The sequence below is a fragment of the Nyctereutes procyonoides genome, unplaced genomic scaffold (genome assembly GCF_905146905.1).
Source record: "Nyctereutes procyonoides isolate TBG_1078 unplaced genomic scaffold, NYPRO_anot_genome, whole genome shotgun sequence".
Classification (NCBI taxonomy): domain Eukaryota; kingdom Metazoa; phylum Chordata; class Mammalia; order Carnivora; family Canidae; genus Nyctereutes; species Nyctereutes procyonoides.
In genome coordinates this window covers 72,907,074-72,919,802 of record NW_026575125.1, presented here as the reverse complement: position 1 = coordinate 72,919,802, position 12,729 = coordinate 72,907,074, and the positions used below count along the sequence as shown (strand labels likewise).

General features: G+C 39.3%; 1 protein-coding gene across 2 annotated transcripts in view; it reads right to left on the bottom strand.

Moving 5' to 3' along the window:
* CENPI (centromere protein I) overlaps positions 1-12,729 on the bottom strand; it is a 73,212-nt gene that overhangs the window by 41,930 nt on the left and 18,553 nt on the right. For both annotated transcript variants that reach the window (XM_055338217.1, XM_055338218.1), the window contains exons 6-11: positions 11,408-11,456; positions 11,094-11,140; positions 2,446-2,535; positions 1,790-1,918; positions 1,393-1,560; positions 1,131-1,251 (exon numbers count right to left, since the gene is read on the bottom strand). In XM_055338217.1, coding sequence (XP_055194192.1) covers positions 1,131-1,251; positions 1,393-1,560; positions 1,790-1,918; positions 2,446-2,535; positions 11,094-11,140; positions 11,408-11,456 — 604 coding nt within the window. The remainder of the gene's footprint in view (positions 1-1,130; positions 1,252-1,392; positions 1,561-1,789; positions 1,919-2,445; positions 2,536-11,093; positions 11,141-11,407; positions 11,457-12,729) is intronic.

Here is a 12,729-nt window from a genome sequence, read left to right as displayed (position 1 = left end):
AATTTCATGATATAGAGAAAGCTTATATAGTGAAAAATAAAGTAGTAAAATTGACATATAATATATGTGATTAGCATAAGTCACATAGTAGTCCAAGAGACTATGCATGTATGAATTAAAAGTTTGAGAATAGGGCAGCCCCAGTGGCACAGCAGTTTGGCACCGCCTGCGGCCTGGGGTGTGATCCTGGAGACCCGGGATCAAGTCCCACATCGGGCTCCCTGCATGGAGCCTGCTTCTCCCTCTGCCTGTGTCTCTGCCACTCTCTGTGTCTATGAATAAATTTTTAAAAATAAAATAAATAAATAAATAAAAATTTGAGAATACCCCAAACTTCAACTAGGGCGAGCTGGGGATAATATCAGAGTGGTAGAACTTTAGTAAGTGGTAATCTAATTATATCATATCCTATCTAAAGAAAAAATGAGCAGGAAAAGGAGTTAGCCTGGAACCGACTAAAACCAACTTTAAATACCTGAAGAGTCAGGAGTTGCTTACTCAGGAAAGAAACAGTCTGGTCAACAGAAATATGATTTCCAGAGAAACTGATCCCCTTGGAGGAATGAAATGATCAGGCTTTATTTACTATGGCCTGGATGAAAAACTTCCTTATTGCTTTTTCCTTCAAATCTGTAATTAAGAAATCTTCTAATGACTAACTTGGCTCCCATCTATACTGGCAGCAGAGAGGAGACATTGTTGTTGACAGACATGAATACTTTGGTCACCAAGAAGAATTACTTCTATGATGAAATAGTAAGTTGATATTCTGACTTCTATATTAGCCCTCTTTGAATATGGGTTAGCATTAATATGATGATTTGGGGGCCTGAATAGCAAGTTTCTGGACAGATACAGACGAAGAGGGTTTGGATTGTGATGGTCATCAAAATGGAGCCACCCAGAGAGTTTGGGTGGCCATCCAGCAATGTTTCCTTAACAACACATCTCCTTTCTTACTGTCTCCCAAAATTACAAGGGAAGTATACCAGCTCTGAATATATGATTATCAGAGAAATAGTTACAGCATACGAAGGCTCCTTCTATTTAGAATTTGTCACCCTTATAAAAGATATGAACTATCTTGTTCCTTCCTCATTCACCTAATGCTTTTAAGGATCAATTTTTACCTTCTTGTAATGTTTGACTCAACCAGTGATAGAGCCTCAGTAAGATAGACTCGTCTTTGACACAGTTAATATAGTGAAGTAACAGAGAATTGTTCAACACTGCACCCATCTGAGAAGGCAGCTGCAAAGAGAGAACAGTCAACTAAATATATGAAAAGTAGGTTATAGCAACAAGGAAATCATCAGAAAGCATATATAACAAAAATAAAGGCTATGAAGATCAAACGGAAAATACAGATAAGCACATGGTCAAGTCACATACCTCTAAGCAATGGATGTTCTGTAAGAGTTGAGGGAAGCTTTTGAGCTGTTCTAGTGGAAACAATTCACGGCTACTGAGATAATTAGAAAGAATCATCTCTTTTTTCCCACATTCTTTACTGCAGCTACTAGAATTTAGCACTGGTATAACTGAGTAAGAATTCCATTTCTAAAGAAGAAACACAATAAAACAATCAATGGACTAAACAGACTACAAACTAAATGTAAAAGCAATTGCTGAGATGATTCAATTAATGAAGTCTGAATGTGATTTGCATAGAATCCTGGACAATTAAAATATCTTTAAATATCTGTAATTTTTTCAAATATCTGAGTGGTTAATGTTTGTATTTAAGAAAAGGAAGTTGCACAAATCTTTTGGGGTTTTCAATACTTACTCTTTTTACAGGACGGACCTTAGCAGAACCTAACATCAACTTTAGAGGCTCAGGAGGGGGTCCCTGATTCCTTTGCCTCACAGCAAGTAGAGCGGTCTTCCACAGATTCTCTGAATTCTTAAAATAGATCTATAAAAAATTGTATTAAAGTACATGTGTAGATAACCATAACCCAAAGCAATATAAAATCCCAAACTCTACATTAATTGAAAGAATATTAATTATGAAACATTTTATAGCCATGCAAATCCATTAAGGTCTTTTTTTCTGATCAAGAATCTATTAAATACATCAAAAAGAACCAAAACAAAGTGCCAACCCCTAAAAAAACTTTCCAGAAATAGTGCCACAATACTACTCTTAAAACAGTAATGCTGGGCAGCCCGGGTGGCTCAGCAGTTTAGCATTGCCTTCAGCCCAGGACCTGATCCTGGAGACCCAGGATCAAGTCGTATGTCGGGCTCCTTGCATGGGGCTTGCTTCTCCATCTGCCTGTGTCTCTGCCTCTCTTTCTCTCTCTCTCTCTCATGAATAAATAAATAAAATCTTAAAAAAAACAGTAATGCTATAAACATTTCAGTTCAAATCGGCAAATTAATTTAATAAAAAAAACATATTTCAATCTCAATATGACTTTTCACTCCTTAATCCCTTACCTTCTTCCTCGCCGGCAAAGAGACAGAAATCAAAGTAGGAGCAAAGAACTTATACAGTGACAACAAAGCCTGAAGATGAGGCTGCATTCCCTGAAATGAAATAAGAATTTTCAATTTTGAATCCTATGGAGTAAGGAAGAAAAGTAATGATAAAATAAACAGATTAAACATATACTCAGACCCGAATTTTACTATGTGATACAGCTACAGGAAGATGCAATAGGAAATTAAAAAATAATTAACCAGACATTTAAATCAACTGTCATAAAACTACCCTTGCCAGCCTGTGGACTTCTCTTTTATGACCTTTTCTCCTATTTTACTTCTTCCTTATATTTTCTCTCCTCTTCTCTGCCCATGCCTTAGGTCTACCAGTTGTACCCGCTAGCATGGCTTACTTTCACAGGTAGCATACCCAGGACTCAAAGTTGACTCATTGTTAATTTCAACAGAAAGGGAGGAAAACAAAAAGGGAAGCTAGGAAAACAGGGCAAAGGAAATATTAATATCTTATTATCACAATCCCTGGAAAATTAACTAGGAAATCCAACAACTGGTATGCAATAGTCAAGCAGCTTAGTATAACTAAGACAAAGTCTTAACATAAACATTAATTTTATAATGATAAAAGTCATTACTGCTGGATATTTATGTTAGATATATCTGGCTATCCAGAGAAGCATACCACTAAAATTAATTCTAAGAAAATAGGGAATCCCTGGGTGGCTCAGTGGTTTAGTGCCTGCCTTTTGCCCAGGGTGTGATCCTGGAGTCCCGGGATTGAGTCCCACATCAAGCTCCCTGCATGGAGCCTGCTTCTCCCTCTGCCTGTGTCTCTGCTCCTCTCTCTCTGTGTGTCTCTCATGAATAAATAAATAAAATCTTTAAAAAAAATTTCTAAAGGCAGAAAATGGAACTTAGAAATACAGTATTCCTTTTTATAAGATTTATTAAATCTTAAATCTTCCAGTCGCTGTACTCATTGTCAATTAGTATCAGTGATTGCTTTGAGTTGGAATGTTTTTTGATAGAGCAAATATTTAGTAGAGAAGAGACCTTTAGAACTTATTGTCTAGTTAACTAAACATATCTTGGTTGTTAAAAAGTTAACACTCTCTTCTTTTTTAAAAAGAATGCCAGTTAAACATGGCATATTGAACGTATATAACTCTGGGTCCCCTCAAAGCCCCACTGAAAAGTAAAAGCATAAAAAAGGCATAAAGCACAAGTTCAAATGAATAAGTGAGGACACAACAACAAATGAGAGATCCCAATAAGATTTTGGAACCCAGAACAAAACTGGACAAATAGTAACCAACTTAACAAAACAGAAAATAAAACCTAAGGTAGCAACAGAAAAAGGCTTAAAAGCAGCAGATTCATGTTTGAGAATTCTCTAAAAGGCTCAGGAATTTGAGGGACCAGATACCTCTGAAAAGTGGAGGTAGCAGAACTACAAGAAGGACAAAAAACAGGATTGGTTGAAAACCTACGTAAGAAGCAGTTAGAGCCCCAAATTCCTTCACCACACTAACATGAAGGTTTTACTTCTGAAGATGAAACTGAGTTTAGACAACAGGCACAGCTGAGGACCCTTCCTCACCCCCTTCCATTGCTAATATCCCAGAGTGCTAGTAGCCAAGTTTATAACCCATGATGGTTAATTTTATGTGTCAAGTTGGCTGGGCCACAGAGTGCCCAGATATTTAGTCAAACATTATTTTGGGTGCTTCTGTGAGAGTGTTTTAGATGAGATTAACATTTAAATTGGTGGACTTTGAATACACTACCCTCCATAATGTGGGTGGCCCTCATTCAATCCGTTGAAGGCTCTCATAAAACAAAAAGACCAGCCTCCTCCAAAGCAGGAGAGAATTCTCCAGCAGCCTACCTACAAGACTTTATCTGTAACAGCAGCTCTTTCTGGTTCTACAGCAGACTGCCTTTGGACTCAAAGTGAAACATCAGCTCTCGGGATCCCTGGGTGGCGCAGCGGTTTGGCGCCTGCCTTTGGCCCAGGGCGTGATCCTGGAGACCCCGGATCAAATCCCACGTCGGGCTCCCGGTGCATGGAGCCTGCTTCTCCCTCTGCCTATGTCTCTGCCCCCCCTCTCTTTCTCTCTCTCTCTCTCTGTGTGTGTGTGACTATCATAAATAAAAAAAATTTAAAAAAATTAAAAAAAATAAACATCAGCTCTCCAAGGTCTCCAACCTGCCAGCTCCCCCGATTATAAACTTGCTAGCTTCATAATCATGCAAGTCAATTCCTTATAATAAATATCTTTCTAGGGCAGCCCGGGTGGCTCAGCGGTTTAGCGCTGCCTTCAGCCCAGGGCCTGATCCTGGAGACCCAGGATGGAGTTCCACATCAGGCCCCTGCATGGAGCCTGCTTCTCCCTCTGCCTGTGTCTCTGCGCCTCTCTCTCTCTCTCTCTCTCTCTCTCTCTCTGTCTCTGCGCCTCTCTCTCTCTCTCTCTCTCTGTCTCTCATGAATAAATAAATAAAATCTTTTTAAAAAATGAATAAATATCTTTCTATTTATCTATACACACATCCTATTGGTTCCATTTCTCTAGAGAAGCCCAATACAACCCCCTAAGCAGAAGACAAGAGAATTTCTCTCTGGGAAAAGTGACATAGCCATCTGTGAGGCTCCCCAAAAAAAACATCAAGATCCAACAATGAACAAGTCCTGCTCACATGCAAAAGTTTCCAATCACCATTTTAGTTCTTTCCTACTAAATACGGACAAACAAGGTTTGCCAGGCATTTGAGAAAAGCCTCTACTGTGAAAGACCAAACTAACTAAAGAAAGGAACTCTGAGGAAACAGAGACAAAGCTGGAAATAGGGAAAAAAACATAGTCCAAGTCAGATAGGCTCAAGCCTAGCAGAGGAGAAAATTCTAGAAACCATCCTTATCAACCCTCAGACAAGACCTAACTCCCCAACTCTGTTCCAAAGACTGGTCTAACAGTGCCTGGTGTATATATGACAACAACACGCCTGCTCCATTTCCCATCATTCATGGTTGCCACCAGAAAGACATTTTCTGTATTTTGTTTCCTTCATGGATGTATAGAGGGGATACATGCCTTTGTAGGTGTCAGAATTTCATATATTCAATTTATTTGTTCCAACATGCAGATTATGCCTGTTACCATTATACATGTTGGGTTACATGTGAGCACACTATGCCTTCTTGGTGTATGCCTTCCACTATGCTGGACTTGACCAAAATTCAGCTAATCAAAAAAAATTTAAATGCATATTTTATTTTATTTTATTTTATTGATTGATTGATAGTCACAGAGAGAGAGAGAGGCAGAGACACAGGCAGAGGGAGAAGCAGGCTCCATGCACCGGGAGCCCAATGTGGGATTCGATCCTGGGTCTCCAGGATTGCGCCCTAGGCTAAAGGCAGGCGCCAAACCGCTGCATCACCCAGGGATCCCTACAAATGCATCTTTATGAGGGCACCTGGGTAGCTCAGTCGGTTAAATGTCTGCCTTCAGCTCAGGTTACAATACCAGGGTCCTACGACTGAACCCCAAGGCAGGATCCCTACTCAGTGGGGAATCTGCTTCTCTTGCTCCCTCTGCCCCTCCTGCATGCTCATGCTTTCACTCTTTCACACGCTTTCTCGTTCAAATGAATCAAAAAATCTTAAAAAAAATAATACATCTTTATAAATAGGCATTGTCAAAGATACAGATGCAGTGAAATGGCAGGACATCTGCACCCCAATGTTTATAGCAGCAATGTCCACAATAGCCAAACTGTGGAAGGAGCCTCGGTGTCCATCGAAAGACGGATGGATAAAGAAGATGTGGTCTATGTATATAATGGAATATTACTCAGCCAATAGAAACGACAAATACCCACCATTTGCTTCAACGGGGATGGAACTGGAGGGTATTATGCTGAGTGAAATAAGTCAATCGGAGAAGGACAAACATTATATGGTCTCATTCATTTGGGGAATATAAAAAATAGTGAAAGGGAATAAAGGGGAAAGGAGAGAAAATGAGTGAAAATATCAGTGAGGATGACAGAACATGAGAGACTCTTAACTCTGGGAAATGAACAAGGGGTAGTGAAAGGGGAGGAGCGTGGGGGTATGGGGTGACTGGGTGACAGGCACTGAGGGGGGCACTTGATGGGATAAGCACTGGGTGTTATGCTATGTTGGCAAATTGAACTCCAATAAAAAATACACAAAAAATAATAAAATAAAAAATATGTATATATAAATAGGCATTGATAATGGAATAATTTAATAATGTACTATTTAAACTGTTATCAATGAAGCCATACGTATAATGTCTGTATTTAAATTTTTTATACTAAAAACAAATTTTTGAGGAGGGGCAAGATGACGGAAGAGTAGGGTCCCCAAATCACCTGTCCCCAAAAAATTACCTAGATAACCTTCAAATCATCCTGAAAATCTACGAATTCGGCCTGAGATTTAAAGAGAGAACAGCTGGAATGCTACAGTGAGAAGAGTTCGCGCTTCTATCAAGGTAGGAAGACGGGGAAAAAGAAATAAAGAAACAAAAGCCCTCCGAGGGGGAGGGGCCCCGCGAGGAGCCGGGCTAGGGCCGGAGCGAGTGTCCCCAGGACAGGAGAGCCCCGTCCCGGAGAAGCAGGAGCTGCACCAACCTTCCCGGGCGGAAAGGGGCTCGCAGGGAGTTGGAACAGGACCCAGGAGGGCGGGGATGCCCTCAGGCTCCCTGGGACACTAACAGACACCTGCGCGCAGGAGAGTGCTCCGAGCTCCCTAAGGGCTGCAGCGCGCGGACTCAGGAGCGGCTCCGTGGAGGGGGCTGCAGGGCGGGCGCGCGAATCCCACAGCGCAGGCCCCGGAGCACAGGGCGCCAGGACACAGCCCAGGATCCGGCCTCCCCCGGGACAGGCAGAGGCCTGGAGGGCCCAGGACAGCAAGGACACTCCTACCCCGAGCTGAGCAGATCAGTGGCCCCGCCCCGGAGCCTCCAGGCCCTGCAGATGGAGAGCCCCGTAGTTCCTGCGGAGGCTGAATCCAGGCTTCCCGAGTTGCCATAGCAACTGCGGCTGTTCCTCCTGGGGCCTCACAGGGTAAACAACCCCCGCTGAGCCCTGCAGCAGGCAGGGGCAGAGCAGCTCCCCCAAGTGCTAACACCTGAAAAGCAGCACAACAGGCCCCTCCCCCAGAAGACCAGCTTGACGGACCAGTTCCAGGGGAAGTCAAGGGACTTAAAGTCTACAGATTCAGAAGATACTCCCCCGTGTTTTTTTTTTCTTGTTTTTTTTCTTTTTTCTTTTCTTTTTGATTTCTGATTGCTTCCCCCACCCCCCTCTTTTTTTTCACCTTTCTTTCTTTTTCTTTCTCTTTTTCTTCTCTTTTTTTTCTTTTTTTCCTTCTTTTTCTTTTTTCTTTTTCTCTTTTCTTTCCTTCTCTCTCTTTCTCTCCTTTTCCCAGTACAACTTGTTTTTGGCCACTCTGCACTGAGCAAAACGACTAGAAGGAAAAACTCACCTCAAAAGAAAGAATCAGAAACAGCCCTCTCTCCCACAGAGTTACAAAATCTGGATTACAATTCAATGTCAGAAAGCCAATTCAGAAGCACTGTCATACAGCTACTGGTGGCTCTAGAAAAAAGCATTAAGGACTCACGAGACTTCATGACTGCAGAATTTAGATCCAATCAGGCAGAAATTAAAAATCAATTGAATGAGATGCAATCCAAACTAGAAGTCCTAACGACGAGGGTTAACGAGGTGGAAGAACGAGTGAGTGACATAGAAGGCAAGTTAATGGCAAAGAGGGAAACTGAGGAAAAAAGAGACAGACAATTAAAAGACCATGAAGACAGATTAAGGGAAATAAATGACAGCCTAAGGAAGAAAAACATACGTTTAATTGGGGTTCCCGAGGGCACCGAAAGGGACAGAGGGCCAGAATATGTATTTGAACAAATCCTAGCTGAAAATTTTCCCAATCTGGGAAGGGAAACAGGCATTCAGATCCAGGAAATAGAGAGATCCCCCCCTAAAATCAATAAAAACTGTTCAACACCTCGACATCTAATAGTGAAGCTTGCAAATTCCAAAGATAAAGAGAAGATACTTAAAGCAACAAGAGACAAGAAGTCCCTGACTTTCATGGGGACGAATATTAGGGTAACAGCAGACCTCTCCACAGAGACCTGGCAGGCCAGAAAGGGCTGGCAGGATATATTCAGGGTCCTAAATGAGAAGAACATGCAACCAAGAATACTTTATCCAGCAAGGCTCTCATTCAAAATGGAAGGAGAGATAAAGAGCTTCCAAGACAGGCAGGAACTGAAAGAATATGTGACCTCCAAACCAGCTCTGAAAGAAATTTTAAGGGGGACTCTTAAAATTCCCCTTTAAGAAGAAGTTCAGTGGAACAATCCACAAAAACAAGGACTAAATAGATATCACGATGACACTAAACTCCTATCTGTCAATAGTAACTCTGAACGTGAACGGGCTTAATGACCCCATCAAAAGGCGCAGGGTTTCAGACTGGATAAAAAAGCAGGACCCATCTATTTGCTGTCTACAAGAGACTCATTTTAGACAGAAGGACACCTACAACCTGAAAATAAAAGGTTGGAGAACCATTTACCATTCAAATGGTTCTCAAAAGAAAGCAGGGGTAGCAATCCTTATATCAGATAAACTAAAATTTACCCCGAAGACAGTAGTGAGAGACGAAGAGGGACACTATATCATACTTAAAGGATCTATCCAGCAAGAGGACTTAACAATCCTCAATATATATGCCCCGAATGTGGGAGCTGCCAAATACTCAAACGAATTATTAACCAAAGTGAAGAAATACTTAGATAATAATACACTTATACTTGGTGACTTCAATCTAGCTCTTTCTACCCTCGACAGGTCTTCTAAGCACAACATCTCCAAAGAAACGAGAGCTTTAAATGATACACTGGACCAGATAGATTTCACAGATATCTACAGAACTTTACATCCAAACTCAACTGAATACACATTCTTCTCAAGTGCACATGGAACTTTCTCCATAATAGACCACATACTGGGTCACAAATCGGGTCTGAACCGATACCAAAAGATTGGGATCGTCCCCTGCATATTCTCAGACCATAACGCCTTGAAATTAGAACTCAATCACAAGAAGTTTGGAAGGACCTCAAACACGTGGAGGTTAAGGACCATCCTGCTAAAAGATAAAAGGGTCAACCAGGAAATTAAGGAAGAATTAAAAAGATTCATGGAAACTAATGAGAATGAAGATACAACTGTTCAAAATCTTTGGGATGCAGCAAAAGCAGTCCTGAGGGGGAAATACATCGCAATACAAGCATCCATTCAAAAACTGGAAAGAACTCAAATACAAAAGCTAACCTTACACATAAAGGAGCTAGAGAAGAAGCAGCAAATCGACCTGACGCCCAGCAGAAGAAGAGAGTTAATTAAAATTCAAGCAGAACTCAACGAAATTGAGACCAGAAGAACTGTGGAACAGATCAATAGAACCAGGAGTTGGTTCTTTGAAAGAATTAATAAGATAGATAAACCATTAGCCAACCTTATTCAAAAGAAGAGAGAGAAGAGTCAAATTAATAAAATCATGAATGAGAAAGGAGAGATCACTATAAAAACAAATTTTTTATACTAAATAAATAAATAAAAATAAAATTTTTATACAATCACGTACTAAATCATTCTCTAAACTTGAACATATGTTGTTGTTTCAGTTAATACAAATCAGTAAGATCTTATTTATGCTAAGAATTTTCGTATTCCTTTGAAAGGCTTTGCTGTTAATGTGGGAAAATGTACTTTTTCACAATTTATATTATTGTGAAATAAAACTCCATTTGGACAGAAACATTATCATTAATATCCTCAGAAAACTAAGAGAAGATATTGAACTGATTGAACCAAAACAGAGTTGTAAAACAAGAACAATCATTGAATTGCACTAACAGGAAACCTCACACTGGAGAAGCATGAATGTGCACACGTGTTTGTGTTTTTCATTAAATTTGAATGTCTTTAGGTAAATCATGCAGGGCTTCAGCAGTTAGAATAGACACTATAACTTCCTATTGTTTTATATCCAAAGCTACACAGACTTCTATTACCAGACAAGTGTAGTGGAAATAACAATACAAGAGAACTGTAAGGACAGAGATAATGGTCAGAGAATATACTGAAGTTTATGTGTCCAGAAAGGAATGCTTTCCTAGATCACATCCACAAAAATATAACCAAAAACACAAACCAGCCATTTTACTTTAATAGAGTGGTAATTTTTGACTACTCTTCAACACTTAGTTTCTAGCCTTAGCAACCCAGTTCCCTAAACAGTTTTGCTGTTTGCCATCTACATGTCTTTGCTTATGCTGTTCCCTCTGCCGAGGTACCCTTCTCTTCCTTCTTGGCCCAGGCAATTCCTATTAATCTCTTAAAATTTCTCTCAAGCATCATCACTCCTCCTTGACCCCAGTCTTATTCTGATTTTTTATTTTATTGACTAAGCTCCCCAGACAGTAAGTTCCTTGAAGATCATGACTCATTTAATTTTATATCCCCAAAGCCCAGTTCGGTACCTAACACAAAGTACCAATTTTAGGGCTTTTCAGTACTCACCATTTTGGCCTGAAGATCAAGCAGTTTTCTCACGCGAAATGGTTTGACTAGAAAAGGTAAATAAAAGTACAATGAATGGGGTTCAGAATTAAAACGAATCATGTGGCTCATATAAGCATCTTCTTACAACACACCAAAAATATAAACATCTTGTTCAGTTAAAACAGTAAGCAGATGCTCTAAGATAAAAGTATTAACAAACAAGTCCCACAAAATCTTGTCATAGAACTAATGCTACTAGTTAGCTTTATAAAGGCCAATACAAATGCTAATTCCACAGAATAATTGTAATACAACTGGAATAAAATACTCACCATTCTCTTTTTTGGTAAGTAAATATAACAAATGGCAGGCATAAGGGCACTGTTAAAATATAAAAATTTTTAAAAGAGAAATGACAATATATCTTGAACAGAGTGGCAACACATTTTCCTCGAATGTCAATCTTACACTGATTAAAAGTAAAAAGGATTTCATTGAACAATAGTTCTAAAGCTTTCCTTTTTCATATTACAAAATAGTAGTAAAAACCAATAGTGTTAATTGGTATCTCATTATACCATTTTTAAGTACTTTTGGAATACAGAAACACTGCAGACAATTTGAAAAACAGAAAAAGAAAAACAGAAAAAGATCCTCCTAACAAAAATTCATGTCTTCTTTCCAGTCCATATTTATTAAGATACAAATTTAAAACTTCTATCTTGATTCCCCACTTAAAATGATTTTCCCATGTTGTTTGGTCTTCAAATGATCATTTTCAATGATCTTAATATTCTAAGGAGTGGACCTACCACAATTAACCACTTAGCTCTGTTTAGCAAATAGCATACACTCAATAAATTTGTCACAGAAGTTATTGAATGAATGGTTCCTTTATACCATCTCATTTTGAGCGTCCACTTGTTCAGGTTTTATTCTAGACCAGGGATCAGCAAACTATAGTTCATATGTTTTAGTAAATCAAGCTTTATTAGAACATAGCCATGCACATTCATTTATGAATTATTTATAGCTGCTTTCTCACTACAATAGCAGAGCTGAGTAGTTCCGACAGAGACTTTATGGCCCACATACCCTAAAATATTATCTGGCCCTTTACAGGAAAGTTTGCCACAACCTGTTTTAGAAGAAACCATAGGAGAAAATCTTTATGCCAGAGAGTGGCATTTTTTTTCTTTCAGAAAAGAAAATAAAATTATAGCCACAAAATAAAACATAAAAGAAAAAGACTCCATAAATTGGAAATCATTAAATTAAGAACATCTGTTTATCGAACAAGGAAATAATCTACCACAGAGATGAGTAAACAACAACCTGCACGTCAAATCTAGCTCACCACTGGTTATTATAAATAAACTTTTATTGGAACACTGCCACAGTCATTTATTTATATATTGTCCATAGCTGCTTTCACAGTACACCAGCAGAGTGAGCAGTTGTGAGAGAGACAGTATGGCCCTTACACCTATATATTTAGTACCTGGCACTTTACGAAAAAATTTGCCAACACTTGCTTCAAATATTAGGAAATCAAAAAAGTAAATTATGTAATGGAACTAGATAAGACAACAAAAGCAAAGATTTTCTCTAAACAAATTTGTATTTGGTAATCATGAATCTAAACTGTAAAGTC